Genomic DNA, 18007 nt, shown 5'->3' with positions numbered 1-18007 from the left:
CCGGCCCAGGTCACCACGCCCATCAGCTTCGGGCAGCTGGTTCGCAAGAGATAAGATATACACTCCCTAGTCTAGAGAAAATAAGAGAGGATCTATTTATTATGGATATATTGTACTCCTTCCATCTCATAATATAAAAGCGTGTTTTACACTAGTGAGGGAGTAGATGTAATCTTCTTGTCTGAATCTCAATAAGCTAGCTAAGCTCTAAGAATAGTAGTAAGCTGAGCTTAATCTTCCCATGACACGTTGCTTCATTGTATTTGGATTTACTTTGTACCCATGTTTGGTCTCTCGGATGTAGCTAAACTAGCATGGTTAGGACATGTGCAGGTGCAATGCTTCCTTGGGAAGATGCGAGCTTACGTCCAAATAGAAGAGAGTTTCTATTACTGTCTAATCTTCCTAGTCCTAGAAATGCTAACGGACAAACATATACAAGAAATACAAATGGTTATGGCAGCGAAGCCAGATCCAACTAGTAGGTGAAATCTATCATTTGCAAACCATTCCTTTCTCCGAATAAACAGATAATACACCAGACCTGTGATGGGGAGCAAGCAAGACCACACCAGACCTAACCTAGTTAGTAGCAAAGATGGGACTTCATTTGAGAACTCACAAGCAATGGCATCAACCTGCTTCTTCTCCATCATGTCTATCTTTCACCCACCGCCTATTTTCTCGACTATGCTATGTCACGTCAAAACCATGGTTTGGCCGAAGAATAACGACTGTGAGGTACCAGGCTAGCCCGGTATCAATAGTTTATTATAAAAATTTCACATTCTTTTCAACGGATATAATCAGCCCAGATGATGAATTGAGAGACAAAAATACACCTATCTATTGGTAAAATGCTATATCACATAAAAGGCCTTATAGATATATAGTATTAGATGCTTGTAGGCGTCGCTAGATGGTCTACGGATCTGAATGCAATTTTTATTATTTCTTGTGTTCGTTGTACTATTATAATTGAAGATGAATAGATTGAAAGCTTTCCCGCACAAAAAAAAGATGCAGCAACTTTAAATACCAGCGAGGGTAAGTGTTGGGCCTTTTCTTGCTGGCCCAAGCACATATTATATAGAGCAGGTTGGCCCTAGCCCGCCAAGAAAGCAATCAACACTAGATGTACGGGCCACACTAAATTGACTAAAATGTTAGAGAAGATAAATTAGCCCTACAATTTCAACAACAGCTGCCCTAGCCGTTGTCAACCCACTCGTGCTGCTTTGGGTAAACCCTAGGATGTGGTCTTCTAGATCGGACGATGTCGGTACTACGGTGACGTTTCTCTCTTGCGAGCATCATTTGTGGAGCAGCGCTGGAAGACAGAGGCAGGAGGTGGTGCAGCTTCGTCTTGCACGGAGCTTCGGTGAAGCTGTCAAGTCATGCCTGGACGGCAGGTGCTACGCACGACAGATCTTTCAGATTCTTCACATCTGGGCGGGCGAGCGCAGGGCGGTGGCGCCGTTGGGCGCAGTTGTGGTGTTGATGGATGTCCGGCCTGGCAGGGATGATGCAGATCTCTCTTCTAAAGATGAGCCAGTGGTCCGATGATGACATCGGCTTCTAAAACGTATGCATGTGGTGTGCACTTTAGGTAGGCAGCATCGACTGTTGGTCCCGATATGTTATGTGGATGAATCGGCAACAACACTGGTTTTAGATATGGGAAGTGAGAGCACTCTACATTATCAAGTTTGTAGGTGTGAGTGGTGTCTTCGGGTGGATATATGTATGTTCTTGTTAGACCTTTGTGGAATAATTAATAAAAATGGCTGCATGCATCGATTGATGCAGAGGCCAGGGATTTAATCTCTTTAAAAAGAACAGTTGCCCTAAAGAAACTTCAACAATACCTGGAGATGGCCTATATGTTAAGGACACAATTAAAAGAAAGCGTTTCTACATAATTTTTGGTAGTTTAATAGAGGCAAATTGTGAACTGCATATATTGTATTAAAAGTGCGCTTGGATAGTCTTGTCCTTGTGTCATTCTACAAGTGGGGCCACATGGGAGTATTCTACTCGTGTCAATCTATAATGTACCACTTAGGCTAAAATCTACTGCTAAATTAGGAAAAACAATTGTGTATTGTGTGTTGCTCTCGTCGTTAAATGGAAAAGTAAACTTATTGATTTAATCTTTTTGCTAGTTTCGGTCCACCAAGCTAGATCGCACTCTATTTAAATAGAATAACACTAGGGAAAGGGCTCGTGCCTTGCAACGGGTATAAAATCAATTTGAAAGTTCGTGTGTGCAGCTCCAATCCATCTCCTTCTACCTTATCTCATCTTCCCTTTTATTTGAAACTGCTAGCAGTAAATACTACAATTGCAAAGGCCACGGTTGGACATGTTTAATTAGGATTGCTCTTAGCCTCCCAACACATTCTCAACATAAAAGCATTAATTATAAAGTGTCAACCCAACGATGGTGACCAAGTGAAAAAAGGAAAATAACTTCAAGTAATTCTAGATGGATGGAGTATGTCAACAACAAAGACACGCCACATCGTTTTTGAACCAGTGAAAATATCTCACATCTGTATGAAAATCACATAATGTTATCAAGCAGAACAAATACTATAAGTATTTTTCTTTCCTTTGGTCCCAACATATACTATTTAATAGATCAGATAGACAACCAAGGTTGTGCAAGAGCTATTCCGTTAGAGCATCTACAGCAGGACATAGCAAATATGACCCCTTAAACGCCCACGGATGCGCCCGGTCAGTGACCGGGCGTGTCCATTTTAAGCCCCTATTTGTCCATCCACACAGCCACACTTCTCATTTTTCTTCTTCATATATCCGGTCACTCGCATGTGATTGAAGGAGATGAAGATTGGCGCGTCTGTGAGCCCTCATATCCTCCCTAGATTTGAGATGGACATGAGAGTTCACGGACAGCCCAAACGTATAGAAATTGCATGAGGGTCCGGTTGGGTCAGTTTTTTCCTTCTCTCTCTTGTCCGGTCACTGACCCGGACGCGTCCGCGGGCGTATGAAAAATGATTTGAGGCGTCCGGCTATAGATGCTCTTATTGGTGCCAACTAAATGAAATAAGAAGAACCTGGGACTTTGCTCATATGCATCAAAACAATATGTAAAGGGGTAGTTTCACGAAAAAAAACCTAACAAACATAGTGTTTCAAGCCTCAAAGAGGTTGATCTGGATGCCCTCGGTATCCTAGACCTGGCATAACATAGTGTTACACATTGATCTGCAATTCTGTCGATGACTCTCAATAGCGACTTGCACATGGCACCATGGCTAGGCATTATGTCAAATAGATGAACAATATTACAAAGAACGTGGCATAAAAAAATCGTGCTGATAAGTGATAAAACGCCTAACCTGCTCTGCCATGATCATGGTGATGGATGCTCTCTCGGCAGTATCATTGAGGGGGTATGGATGGCAGAGCTAGCTGGACAACATCTAAGATTATGCATGACTGTGGCATTGCCGACCTTGAGCTTCTGCCCGAGCATGTGGCAATATCAGTCATAATTGGATTATGATCTGGGATGCTTAACCTCTCGGATAGTGCAAAAGACTATGATATACAACCTTGGTGTAAGGTTTTAAGCATTATTACCATTATCTAAAAATTCATAGAAATGTAAGTCAGCAGGAATTCCTCTATACTAATACTTATAGGAGCTGCTATATTACAAACTTCAAAAATATCTATGTAATAAGATTTGGATTGCTTAGCACGTCCATGTTATAACCATAATTCTACACAGTAAGTACTCCATCCCCTTGTCTTAATAGTATTTCGGCAGAGCTCCTGCTTGGTTTTCAGAAAATAGAATACTCACACATTGCCAAAGGCAAAATTTAAGTTGGGAATTTGAGTCTGGTATCATGTAAGTTGTGCTTGGTTGACTAAAAAAATGTACCAATGTATGTTTGATGACAGATACCAACATGTGTTATGAACGTATAATATCACTCCACTTAGTCTAATACCAGAATTGGTATAAAAAATTAGTTTGCTTTCTTATTACCAATAGCTTACCAACTTTTCTATCCCAAACAAAGCACTAACCTAAGTTACAGTATACTGACTTCCAACCCTAAAACAAATTGCAATGCAGTCCCTTAATTAACCCACTTAAATTATTTAAGAACATGGAGGCTACCAAGTTAATTCAAAGCTATAGACCATGCCAAAAAAAATTATAGATTGCTCTGGATGAGTACACATTACAGATGGGCGAAGAGAAGCATGAAACAATCATTTTTGTGACCACACACCTAATCGCCGCACCTAATCTTCTCAATGCTCATAGTCATGGGTTCTCTCCCCAGATCCATTGAGGGGCATAACTAAGTGGATCGAGGTGGTAGACATCAATGGGTGGCGGCTCCATGACACATCATGTGAGGCATTGCTGACCAGGAGCTTTGCACTGGGATCATGGCTGCGGGTTGTGGTCGAGGGAGAAAGCTTGCTTCTCTTCTTCCGGATGTGCAGGTTGGTGGTGGACGCAAGTGTTCAGTGAAGCTCAGAGGCAGAAGGCATCCAACCAAATCATCATACTTGACACTTCAAAATCTGCATCCTTGGACAGAATCCCGTTTGCGATGCTGAGGTTTCACAGCGTGTTGCATTGGTGCCTTCTTACCTCACAGGTGCTCTCCTTCCCCGCTCGCAAGACCCTGCACGGAACGAAAATACTTACCATGATAATCGTATATTTCTTCAGGTGCATCGCAATGATTACTTTTGTCAATGAGACAAAACTGAAATCTGGATATAATATTCAGTCATTTACATGCGAACTTTTTTGGGAGTTTTTTTCCGCTGAGTGCAAATTATATATTATTTTAAACAGATCATGTGATCCTAAGACACATCAGTGGTTTTCACATTAATTATATTGTATTTATGCCACAGAACATATACGTGATCCATCAGTTTCTTATATGTTCCCCTCCAAACATATGAAGTGGTGAAAAGATTTATAAATCCTATAACTAATATGGATTAAGAATGTTCATTGCAAATATTGGTACTTCAAATAAATTTGATTGTTGCATAAAGTCGGGAGACGCTCATCTGAATCACCTGCAAATATATAGATTAGCTATTGGTTTCATAAAAAAGAAACTAATTATCTTGCCGGTGTGGCCTTGTGGGAATATTCCAACAAAATAAGAACGCGCAATTTTGTTTTCATATACAGTAATTATCAACCTACTGAGAATGCAATAAACCATAGTACATCTAAGCTTATTAAGGGTCTAATCATATATGTATGCATCCATTAATTCCATCTATTCATCATTAGGTGTCTAATTATGCATCCATTAATCCAACATATCCATCAGTTCCATGTTTGTATAACCAAGTACTATACATATAAGAGCTGAAAAGAGATCAGACCTGAGATTAAACGGGCTGGAGCACGACAATCATATGTCCCACTGAACTCTGGAGCACACAAAAATAGTTTGATGCAAAGGAAAAACAAAGCACTTCGATGCTAGGATCAGTTTGTGCTTGTTCCAGTGTTTCGACACTTCGACCACCTACTATCAAAAGAGCACTACTATGTACGATCCACAGTTATCACTTTGACAGAAATTCAGACCACCTACTATCAAAAGAGCACTACTATGTACGATCCACAGTTGACACTTTGGCAGAAATTCAGAAACACATGTTCCATAGTAGAGTTCAAAAAAATTAACATGTCTGATGCCCGTTGCCTTGGCCTTTACTATCTACTTCATCTTTGAATCCACGGACAACCAAACAAATAAGATCAATCTCCAATCCCTGAAAAATCAACTGAGTATTCCCCTCTCGATCTCTTCGTTGCTCAGCCACAGGAGGCTGCAGAGCCAGAACAGGGGAGCTTGTGTGGGTTGGAGGCTGTCCGCGAGGAGGGCCTGCACGGGAGATGCAAAGTTTCATCTCTGTAGCAGGTCGTGAGCAGCACTGGATGGGAGAGGATAGAGGTGTGGAGCCGGCGAGCAGCACACCTCGGGGGAGTGGAGACAGAGATGTCAGGGGGAGGTGGTGGTATCCTTGTGCACGACAGCGCGAGGCGATGGTAGAGATGCTGGGGCCTGGGGGTGCCGCGCGGTGTCGAGGTTAGTCGCCTCGGCGGGGTCCTCGCCCACAATCAGGACGTCCACCGGCGCTCCATCGTGGTTATCGGCGGGCGCCGTGCTCCAGGGAGCCAGTGGCTAGGGCTCCGTCAAGGCTATTTACCGGCGGCGGGGGACTACAACGGCGATTGGGGACGGAAGATGGTGGCGAGGGCTGCCGGAAGCGGTGCCATGGGGGTGCGGCGGCGAAAGGAACCCTAGTTCCGGGGCGTCTCGCGTCCTCGTGCGGGAGAGAGAGGGCCTCTAGAATCCTTTTTTTCACTTAATAATTAATAACAGATGAAAGTTTGTGGAGTGCGGGATGATTACCCAAAAAAGCAGGAGACAAAAATAAGGGAGGAAGGACGTGCAGACCCAAATTAGTACCACCTCGTTTACATTACGATTTTGTCCATACAAATTGTAAAAGCGTATTATAATTAATAACAGATGAAAGTTTGCGGAGTGCGGGATGATTACCCAAAAAAGCAGGAGACAAAAATTAGGGAGGAAGGACCTGCAGACCCAAATTAGTACCACCTCGTTTATATTACGATTTTGTCCATACAAATTGTAAAAGTGTATTATGACATGAGAAGAAAACGTATTGTGACGGTGAACCCACGGAGTCAATCCGTGCTTTATTATAAATTATAAATTATAAATTATAAATTATAATTATATTATTATTATTACTATTATTATTATTATTATTATTATTATTATTATTATTATTATTATTATTATTATTATTAGGGAGGATAGATATGTGGTATGAATTGGACGAGTTAAAAAAACTTTATAACTTTAATGCACAAAACTAAGGATAATATTTTTTAACTAAAACTAGGATGATCTAGCAACTAAAGTGATACACCTTATATTTTCCAACAGAGTGAACATTTTCTTTTTAAGGAACCAAACAAAACCAAAGGGCGCAGCAAAGCACGCACTACCCTTCTAGTTAAGTACCATGCCATCACCAAAATACATATGAAACCGTGGGAAAAAACTTGCACTGGGAGACCCCGTATAAAGTAATTGAAGGCAGTGTCATCTCTAGGTAGATCGAGGCTCGACAAGAAACAACGGTCGTCGAATGGATCGATGCAGACGTAACATGCACGCTGATTAATTAGTCGTTTCCCTCTGATCGAGCAGTAGAACTTTTCCCAAGGGGAGGCATCGTTCACACATGCACATGAAGTGTGCAGTATATTTATATTACTCTATAGTACATGGAGTACAATCGCCTAAAGGAAAAATAAACCTCTACATGGAGTACACGCAGACCCGGACAACTTGGCAGATTAGCTTCCTAGCTTATTGACCGAAGATCAATCATACACAAACACTTGGGCTTACAAGTACTACAGGTCGAGCTCCTGTTTGTTATACACAGTCATAATTCATTGAGAAAGCTACTTTCCTTGCCTAGCTAGCTAGGCGCACGAGTTGGCGCGCCGCCGGCCATGAAGGGCGGCCTCTTTGTCGTCGGTCTCCTGGTGGCGGCCCTTGTCGGTGCGGTCGCGGCGAGCACTGAAGCGGTGCGGCGGCCGGTGGTGCCGGCCATGTTTGTGCTTGGGGACTCAACGCTGGACGTGGGCAACAACAACCACCTGCCGGGGAAGGACGTGCCCAGGGCCAACCAGCCTTTCTACGGCGTCGACTTCCCCGGCAGCGCCATTGCCACCGGACGGTTCAGCAACGGCTACAACATCGCCGACTTCATCGGTAAGCAGCGCGGCAGGCTACCACATCACTGACTCCAGAATTCATATATTACATGTGTTCATAGACATGATTGATGGATGCAGCTAGGTACCTGGGGTTCGAGAAGAGCCCTCTGGCTTATCTGGTGCTGAAATCACGCAACTATCTCATCCCTAGCGCTCTCACGAGAGGAGTGAGCTACGCCTCTGCTGGAGCTGGCATCCTGGACTCCACTGTAAGTCACATTTAACTATTACTACTACCTCCGTCCGGGTTTATCACCCATCCTTGTATTTTGTGTCAAACTTTGATCTTTGATTTAACTATCAAAAATTAAGTTATGTACTATAATAATAGCATAATTGAAAACCTCTTTCGAATATGAATCTAATAATATAAGCTTTGTGACATACTCCCTTCGTCCGGTGAAGAGTGTACATCTAGAGATTTTAGGACAAACTATGAAGTGAAGTAAAAATGCATTGAAAAAGTGCAAGCCATCATTTCTCTCCTTTTAATTAACCATCCCTCAATGAGCTAAGTGCGTGTAGAAATTAAGAAGACCATGTGTAGATTGTTATTGATCTTGATCACCGTGTGATGAGAGAGAAGTATTTTTTTATTTTAAAGTGCATTGGGAAGATAGAAGTACACTTTTTTATGGACAAATTTTGAAACCAAACGTACACTCTTTACCGGATGGAGGGAGTATACAGCTTATATTTTGTTAGTCAAATATACAATCAAAATTTGACACAGAATACTAAAGAGACCGATAAAGCCGGAGGGAGGATGCTTAATTACTTCAACACAATTGGTACATCTGTATATATAGTTCCGACATTTTTTTAGGGTTGTAGGTGCACATATTGTCCTTTCCCCCCAAAACATATACTCCTTGTGACCCAATTTAGTTATGTTCTGGTGAGATATATAAGCCCGTAAACAAAGCCTTTTCAAATGTTTTAAAGCTCGGACAACCTTCATACGTGCTAGAGACTAGCACCGACACCCGATGGAAGGAGCAACGTGGAAGCATCACACACTGAGATAATTAATTAAAATATCTTTACGCTCATCAAAGGGAGCACCACAAAGATCTCAACAAATTAATTAATTAATCTACTTATTGGATCAAATTTCACGTGTATGTTAGTAGATAGCTGTGTCGATACAATCACCAGATCACATCTCGATCTACCAAAGCCACATAGACATAAAATGGAAAGCGGGGCACTAACATTCCTTCATCACGAGATTTATCATTTGTTCAGCGCTAGCTGGCTAGATTCTCTAGGCATGACTACTTGTCCGCTAGCTCTTCACTTGCATTGCCGGGATTTTGGATGACCATACCCTCGTCCCACATGGGTGACCTTTATCTACTCCCGAGTCGACAATTGAAGTTACATGAACTTCATTTTTATGGCTGCCCAGGGTTATATGTGCTTGACTCAAGCAATTTCGACTCCACTCATAAGTTGTTAAGAAACTGACATCACCGCTTTTGACTTAATTATTTTTGAATGTTGATTACAATTATAAGGAGTTTCAATGGATTGACATCAAAATATCATAGGCCGTCTAGCACTGCCACTAGTCTGAGACATCTCCCAACTCTATCGGCTAACATAACAACATAAGTCGAACCGCAACCACATAATAAAATAATAGGCGCAATTCTAACATTGCATAATTAGCCACAATTTCTTGTAATTTGTAAGAACCAACCTTGTGACATATTGCAGAGTGCGGGAAACAGCATCCCGTTGTCGAAGCAGGTGCGCTACTTTGCGGCGACCAAGGCAGAGATGGAGGCCGTAGCCGGCAGAGGCAACGTGTCCAGGCTCCTCGCTCGCTCCTTCTTCCTCCTCGGCGTCGGCAGCAATGACCTCTTCCAGTCCACAGCGACCACCCAGGGTGATGTCATTGCGCTCTACACAACTCTCATCTCCAACTACACTGCTGCGATCAATGTAAGCAAACCGACAAACCATCCAATCCGTTATTTTTTCATTAATTAAGTTGTTTTTCGTTTCTAAGCAAAAGGCAAATGACTATTCGTGTACTACACATGTTGTAGTATAATTAACTGGTCATACATATTACAATGCATAGGATCTGTATGTGATGGGGGCGAGGAAGTTCGGGGTCATCAGTGTCAGCCCGCTGGGCTGCGTGCCAGCGGTGCGCGTGCTCAACGTGACCGGGGCATGTAACGATGCCATGAACCAGATCGCCATGGGATTCACCGCCACACTTAAGTCTGCACTCGCCGGCCTCGCCCAAAAGCTCCCATGCCTTGCCTACTCCCTCGGCGACTCCTTCGCCGCCTTGGAGACAACCTTCTCCAACCCGCAAGCAGCCGGTATGTCCCTATACACAAATCGATAGAAAAAATTGTGGCACTGTAATGTCTCTAAGAAAATCTGGAATTGGCACTAGTGACTATTGTACAACGTGGTACAAAAAATGCTTGGGGTATCTAAACGGGATGATGATCATGTATCTGTGTGTGAATCAAAGGGTATGTGAGCGTGGACAGCGCCTGCTGCGGGAGCGGGAGGCTGGGCGCTGAGGGCGGCTACTGCACGCGGAACTCCAAGCTGTGTGCCGACCACGACGCCTATGTGTACTGGGACTGGATCCACGCCACGCAGCGGGCTGCCGAGCTGGGTGCCCAGGCGCTCTTCAACGAGGGCCCGGCCCAGGTCACTGCACCCATCAGCTTCGGGCAGCTGGCCGACGAGAGATGACGACACATGCACTCTCTTGACACGTTGTAGCTGTAATGTTTTTGTAGGGAATAGTGTAGCTGTAATCTTGTTGTTCTGAATCGCAATAAGCTACGAAGCTCCTCTAAGAAAAGCAATAAGTTGGGCTGGATCTTTCCATGACACGTTGCTTCATTGTATTTGGATTTGGTTTGTAATCCATGTTTGCTTCATTTTGATGTGTACACCGACCCGTTGGTTAGTATAGTACTGACAAGTATCTCAGTCTTTCAGATGTAGCTAAACTAGCATGGTTTAAGCCATGTGCAGGTGCAATGCTTCCTTGGGAAGACGTGAGCTTAGGTCCACATACAAGAGAGAGGTTTCTATTATTGTCTAATCTTCCAAGAAATGCTAAAGGACAAAACATACAAGAAATAAAAATGGTTATTACAACAAAGCCAGATCCAAGTAGTTGGCGAAATCCATCATTTTTATTTCGCCAGACCTGTGTGACGGGGAGCAAGCAAGGCCACACAAAAGCTGAGCTAGTTAGTACTACCAAAGAAGGAAAACATCATTTAAAAATTGGCAAGCAATGGCATCAACCTGCTTCTTCTTCAACATGTCTATCTTTGACGGTTTGACCCACCACCTATTTTCTCAACTATGCCACGTCAGGTCAAAATCATGATTTGGCCGAAGAACAACCACTGTGAGGTGCCAAGCCAACCAAGTATCGATAGTTTAGAATAAAAAGTGCACACTTTTTCTATGTATATAATCAACCTACATGATAAATTGAGAGACGAAAATACATTATCTAGGTAAAATGTTATATTAATACAAAAGGCCTTATAGATGTATGGTATTAGATGCACTAACTTTAAATATCAGCACCATAAGTGTTGGGCCTTTTCTTGTTGGCCCAAGCATGTACTTCCCCCGTTCCTAAATATTTGTCCTTTTATAAATTTTAAATAAACTATCACATATAGATGTATATAGACATATTTTAAAGTTTAGATTTATTTATTTTGCTCCGTATGTAGTCACTTGTTGAAAAATCTCTACAAAGACAAATATTTACGAACGGAGGGAGTATAATATAGAGCAGGTTGCCCCTAGCCCGCCGAGAAAGCGATCAATAATAGATGTACGGGCCAAACTAAATGGACTGACATGTTAGAGAAGATAACTAGCCCAACTTCAACAACAACTGCCTATGAAACTTCAACAATAACCGGAGATAGCCTATCTGTCGAGGACACAATTAATAGAAAAGTGTCTCTACATGATTTGTATGGTAGTTTAATAGAGTCAAATTGTGAAGTGCACCTAAAGAAGCATCACTACATTTGTGATAAAGTGCATCTGACGGTCTTCTCCTTGTGTCATTCTACAAGTGCAACTGTAATGGAGCTTTCTGCTCGTGTCAATCTATGATGTGCCATGTAGGCTAAAATCTACAGTTAAATTAGGGAAACAATATATTTTATGGACTGGCTGTCGCTCTTGTCATGTAATCTATACCTAATATTAAAAGACGGAAACTTTCATAGTTCTTCATAAGTTACCCTTTTATATCCGTTGATTTTTTGTTAACATATGATCGGTGGTTGCGAATTCTCTTCTATTTTTTTCACTCCTATATATTTTCATTAAAAAAGAAAGGTTAATGTCTCGTTATCTGTTCCTTTCGTCTAGCCTCCTGGCGATCGAAGCGATCGATCTCATCTCTCATTTAGCAATAGCAATCGATCTCATCTGATTCCATGCGATCGATCAGAATCCAAGCACGATCTCAATTTTCTTTTTTGCGATTGATAGCTGACCAGCGGCGAGAAGCCCATCTAGCCTGCGTGATCCCAGAGAAGTCCAACAAGTGCTAGCCCAGCCAGCCTTGCGGGATTGCACCAAGATTTCGATCAGATCCATCAGACAGTCTAGCGATTGGTAGCGCACAAGATCGTAAGTTTTAAGGCTTTTGCTACATGAGCGTGGTGTTTCAGTTCGTATATTATTCAGTTTTTGTTACGTGAACAATCCCATATGATGGATCGCTCAGATCGATTGCTAGCTGATGGATAATTCGGAGGAAAAACAAAACGGAAACGCCGGAACGCACGAAGCCGGCAGGAGCGTACACGCCGATCCAGTTGACAGCCTTGTCCGTCCATGCTCATGCGACGCATGGCACCAACGGAATCCTAGCGGCTAGCAGCGGCGGCGATGCTGCCCGCTAGCAGGAGGGGTGGGGACGGCCGCCGGCAACAACGACGAAGCGGATGGCGGTGATCGGTGTCCACAGGCCACAACATGTCAGCATGCAAATCATGCCCTATCGCTAGCAGCTAGCACAAGAAGTGGGCAGGGAGATGGGTGCTGAGCAAGCCTCGGCAGGTGGCGCCGCGGCGTTGCAGACTTGCTGGTGAAAGAAAAAGGGCCATGGTGGAAACGGCAAGTAGCCGGGCAAGGGAGGGATGCGGGCGTGTCCTGGATGACATTGGTTTCTCTCACAAATAATTCTCTGTGGCTGTAAGGAGATCGATCAACTGATTCAAGATGAAAATTGATGGCAATTAACGGATTATAGGGAAAGAGGAAGGCGCCGCTGCTAAATTTGTCATGTACGAAGGTCATGAGAATGAGTGAAAGAAAAATACTATATGAAACTAAGTTAACTTTATAGTGTCAACCTACTACTTTAGGTATTTTTCACATCCTCTACTATTTATTGGTATTCAGTTCATTATAACTATTCGTGTCATCTTACAAGTATCACTGTAAATTTATGGTAGTTCATTTGGTTTTGTGACATCGAAGGGTTTTTTTCATTGCAACGCACGAGCATGTTTGCTAGTGGAAAAGTAAATGACTTATTTAATGTTTTTGCTATTTTTCAGTCCACCGAGCTAGATCCCACTCTATTTCAATAGAGTATCATATGAGCTATGACTTGGAAGAGTTAAAAAAAACGTTGTAACTTTAAGGCACAAAACCAAGGATGATATTTTTAAAAACTAAAACTGGGGATGATCTAGCCACACACTAAAGACACGGTTAATAGGGAAGTGTATTTTCATGATTATATGGCAATTTAATATAGGTGAATTATAAAGTGTATCTAAAAACATCAGCGCATGTAAGCTCCGAAATGTTAGAGAAGATAAACTAGCCTATCAACTTCAACATGTCCAAAAACAACTTGAACAACGACTTTAATGGAACAAAATGGGGGCGGGGCCGCAGGGGTGAGTATATCGTAATTTAATACAAACAAATTGTGAAGTTCTTCTAAATAAGCACCACTACATGATATTTTTGTTATAGTGCGCCCAAACGGTCTTGTCCTTGTGGCATTGAATACATGCATTGAATGAATAACAATATAATTAAAATTGCATCATATGCAATATAACACTAAATTTGGAAAATAAAAAGAATTGAATTTGTGTACTCGTTCTCGCCCTCAATGTGTTTTGCAAAATAATACAATTAACTCAATGGCATTGCCACTTTTTAGTACACGGTGCCACGCCTATTTTCTTCGACCACATCGTCTATTTTCTTGTATATGCCATGTTTGGTGCAAACCATGGTGTGCCAAGTCTATCCGGCATTGATAGTTTGGGAGATGAAATAAAGCTTTGCAATAAATTGAGAGATGAAATACACTTATCTATTGCTAAAATGCTATACCCGTGTAAAAGGCCGTATAGATGTATATATTAGATGCACCAACTTCAAATACAAGGTGCTGTTGTGAACTTTAGAGTAGGGCCTTTTCTTGCTCGTCCAAGCACGTACGATATACAGTAGGTTCGGTTAAGTTCACCGAGTATCTGATTTCCCGCAAAAGAAAAACATCTGATCTGATAAAAAGATTTTACGTGGGTGGACATGCACGTTGCATTTTGAGACGGAGGTAGCACGTCCTAGTAAAAATGAAAAAGTGAAATTTATGGACGTACAATAATGCGCTCACGATGGTACTACGTGCACATATGTATATCACGATCGATCACTTTCCGGCGCATGCATCACGTAAGTTCTCCAGCCAGCTTGTAGTCGATCTCTATCGGATAGATGGTCACATGCATGCACAGCACCAATAGGCATGCACATGGCGCGCGAGGACAAGGTACGTACATACGTCGCTTTCTCCCGGCGGCCATGCATGTGTTCCTCGCATCGCATGGACGTATGCACCAGATCGAGGTTAACAACGCTTCGCAGTGACACCACGTATGCACTACAGCCCGATCGCGTGTTACACGGTTCGGTTCGACCGGTCGATCGAGCCGGCTAGCTCTCTTTACATACCGACCCGTCACGCACCGGCTAAGCACTAGTAGAAAACAGGGCTATGGTCCAGGCCAGCTCAGCCCATTAGTCCCGGTTCAGTGTAGAACCGGGACTAATGTGGGTATTGGTCCCGGTTCGTGAGCCCAGGGGGCCGGCCGGGCCACGTGGGCCATTGGTCCCGATTCGTCTAGACCTTTTGGTCTCGGTTGGTGGGATGAACCGGGACCAATAGGCCTCGCTCCTGACCCACCACCATTGGTCCCGGTTGGTGGCCTGAACCGGGACCAAAGGCTCCCCTTTAGTCCCGGTTCTTGCCACAAACCGGGACCAATGAGGTGCTTATATATACCCTTGCCCGCGAGCAGAGCACTCCAGTGCTCTGTTTTTCTCTGGCCGGCGAGGGGAGGGGTTTGTGGTGCTCTAGCTCACCTCCTATGCACGTGAGGTGTTCGATGGAATGCCCGAGCCACACTACTTAAACTTTCTCCTTTCGAAGCTCGACCTCCAAGCTCCATTTTCCTCGAGATTTGTCTAGATTTAGCGGTCCGTCACGCCCCGTCCCCGTCTTCACCGCCGTCGATCACCCGCGCTGATCTCATCACCGACACCACCGTGGTGAGCCTCTTGTTCTTATCTTCTTTCTGAAAGGAAAAATATTCTTACTTGTCTGTTTAGATAGATACTTGTATCATTTTCTTACATTTATTATTGCATCTTATATAGTGCGATGGTTTTGGTATCCGCCCCCGTCGGCCCTCGTCCTGTCTATGATTCGGATTTGGTATGTATATTATCTTCATAACTATTGGTTCATTTATTGTTTATGAAAATTATGCCGACCAACGTGACATAGATTTTATTTATCTAGGATGTATGTGAATCGGAAATGCCAACCGACCCTATTGTCGAGAGGTTAAATTTAGTTGAAGAAGAAAACAATTTGTTGAAGGAAAAAATAAAAAAAATTGAGGAGGAGAAGATGATATTGGAGTTGCATGTTGCGGATGTCGTCGATGATCACAAGATCAAGATGGATGCAATGCGCTTGAAGATTAGAAAGATTAGAAAATATGTCATTCATACCGAGGCTTGGTATCATTATGCCGTTGGATCAATTGTTACCTTGGTTGCGATTATGATCGCATTTGTTTTCGCATTGAAATGTTTTACATAGTTTTAACGTATGGTTTAATTAATTAGATGCTCTGGAGAGCTATATGTTGTTAGATGAGAACTATGTATGCACTTTGGTTTTAATGTGATGATGAACTTATATTAATTTGGACACTTAATTATATATAATGCACGCAGATGAACCGGCAATGGATGTACGGTGACAGACACACCCGCGAGTACATTAAGGGCGTGCATGAGTTTCTCGATGCGGCTGAGGCAAACAAGCAGAATGGTTTTATGTGTTGTCCATGCACTGAATGTGGGAATACGAGGTCTTACTCTAACCGGAAAATCCTTCACTCCCACCTGCTTTACAAGGGTTTCATGCCACACTATAATGTTTGGACGAGGCACGGAGAAATAGGGGTTATGATGGAAGACGGCGAAGAAGAAGAGTACGATGACAACTATGTGCCCCCTGAATACGGTGATGCTGCAACGGGGGGAGCTGGTGAAGATCAAGAGGAACCAGACGATGTGCCCAATGATGCTGCCACGGGTGAAGCTGCTGAAGATCAAGAGGAACCAGACGATGTGCCCGATGATGATGATCTCCGCCGGGTCATTGTCGATGCAAGGACGCAATGCATTAGTCAAAAGGAGAAGCTGAAGTTCGATCGCATGTTAGAGGATCACAAAAAAGGGTTATACCCCAATTGCGAAGATGGCAACACAAAGCTCGGTACCGTACTGGAATTGCTGCAGTGGAAGGCAGAGAATGCTGTGGCTGACAAAGGATTTGAGAAGCTACTGAAAATATTGAAGAAGAAGCTTCCAAACGATAACGAATTGCCCGACAGTACATACGCAGCAAAGAAGGTCGTATGCCCTCTAGGATTGGAGGTGGAGAAGATACATGCATGCCCTAATGACTGCATCCTCTACCGCGGTGCATACAAGGATCTGAACGCATGCCCGGTATGCGGTGCGTTGCGGTATAAGATCAGACGAGATGACCCTGGTGATGTTGACGGCGAGCCCCTCAGGAAGAGGGTTCCTGCGAAGGTGATGTGGTATGCTCCTATAATACCACGGTTGAAACGTCTGTTCAGAAACGAAGAGCATGCCAAGTTGATGCGATGGCACAGTGAGAACCGAAAGAAAGATGGGAAGTTGAGAGCACCCGCTGACGGGTCGCAGTGGAGAAAAATCGAGAGAAAGTACTGGGATGAGTTTGCAAAGGACCCAAGGAATGTATGGTTTGCTTTAAGCGCGGATGGCATTAATCCTTTCGGGGAGCAGAGCAGCAATCACAGCACCTGGCCCGTGACTCTATGTATGTATAACCTTCCTCCTTGGATGTGCATGAAGCGGAAGTTCATTATGATGCCAGTTCTCATCCAAGGCCCTAAGCAACCCGGCAACGAAATTGATGTGTACCTAAGGCCATTAGTTGAAGAACTTTTACAGCTGTGGAATGGAAACGGTGTACGTACGTGAGATGAGCACAGACAGGAGGAATTTAACCTTAAGGCGTTGCTGTTCGTGACCATCAACGATTGGCCCGCTCTTAGTAACCTTTCAGGACAGACAAACAAAGGATACCACGCATGCACGCACTGTTTAGATGACATTGAAAGTATATGCCTGGACAAATGCAGGAAGAATGTGTACCTGGGCCATCGTCGATTTCTTCCGACCAACCATCAATGTCGAAAGAAAGGCAAGCATTTCAAAGGCGAGGCAGATCACCGGAAGAAGCCCGCCATGCGCACCGGTGTTCACGTGCTTGCTATGGTCAATGATTTACACTACGTAATCTTTGGAAAGGGTCCCGGTGGACTAGCTGTTCCGAATGACGCTGAGGGACACGCACCATGTGGAAGAAGAAATCTATATTTTGGGACCTACCCTACTGGAAAGACCTAGAGGTCCGCTCCTCAATCGACGTGATGCACGTGACGAAGAACCTTTGCGTGAACCTGCTAGGCTTCTTGGGCGTGTATGGGAAGACAATAGATACACCCGAGGCAC

The 18007-nt window shown here is 43.5% G+C and overlaps 1 protein-coding gene and 1 long non-coding RNA gene across 2 annotated transcripts; both read left to right on the top strand.

Moving 5' to 3' along the window:
• The first annotated feature begins 7415 nt into the window (after positions 1-7415).
• On the top strand, positions 7416-10782 carry LOC125522444 (GDSL esterase/lipase APG). Its single transcript, XM_048687505.2, has 5 exons — positions 7416-7856; positions 7940-8070; positions 9584-9811; positions 9954-10203; positions 10362-10782. Exons 1-5 carry the CDS (start codon positions 7595-7597, stop codon positions 10589-10591), a joined length of 1101 nt encoding a protein of 366 aa, XP_048543462.2. The 5' UTR covers positions 7416-7594; the 3' UTR covers positions 10592-10782.
• Positions 10783-15268: 4486 nt separating this feature from the next.
• Positions 15269-16014, top strand: LOC147962379 (uncharacterized). The gene is made up of 3 exons (XR_015609626.1): positions 15269-15472; positions 15581-15638; positions 15726-16014. It is a non-coding gene; the product is annotated as an uncharacterized LOC147962379 (long non-coding RNA).
• The last annotated feature ends 1993 nt before the right edge of the window (positions 16015-18007 follow it).

This window comes from Triticum urartu, chromosome 7A (genome assembly GCF_056163025.1).
Source record: "Triticum urartu cultivar PI428250 chromosome 7A, HENAU_Tu73, whole genome shotgun sequence".
NCBI lineage: Eukaryota > Viridiplantae > Streptophyta > Magnoliopsida > Poales > Poaceae > Triticum > Triticum urartu.
This window is presented reverse-complemented; position numbering and strand designations above follow the sequence as displayed.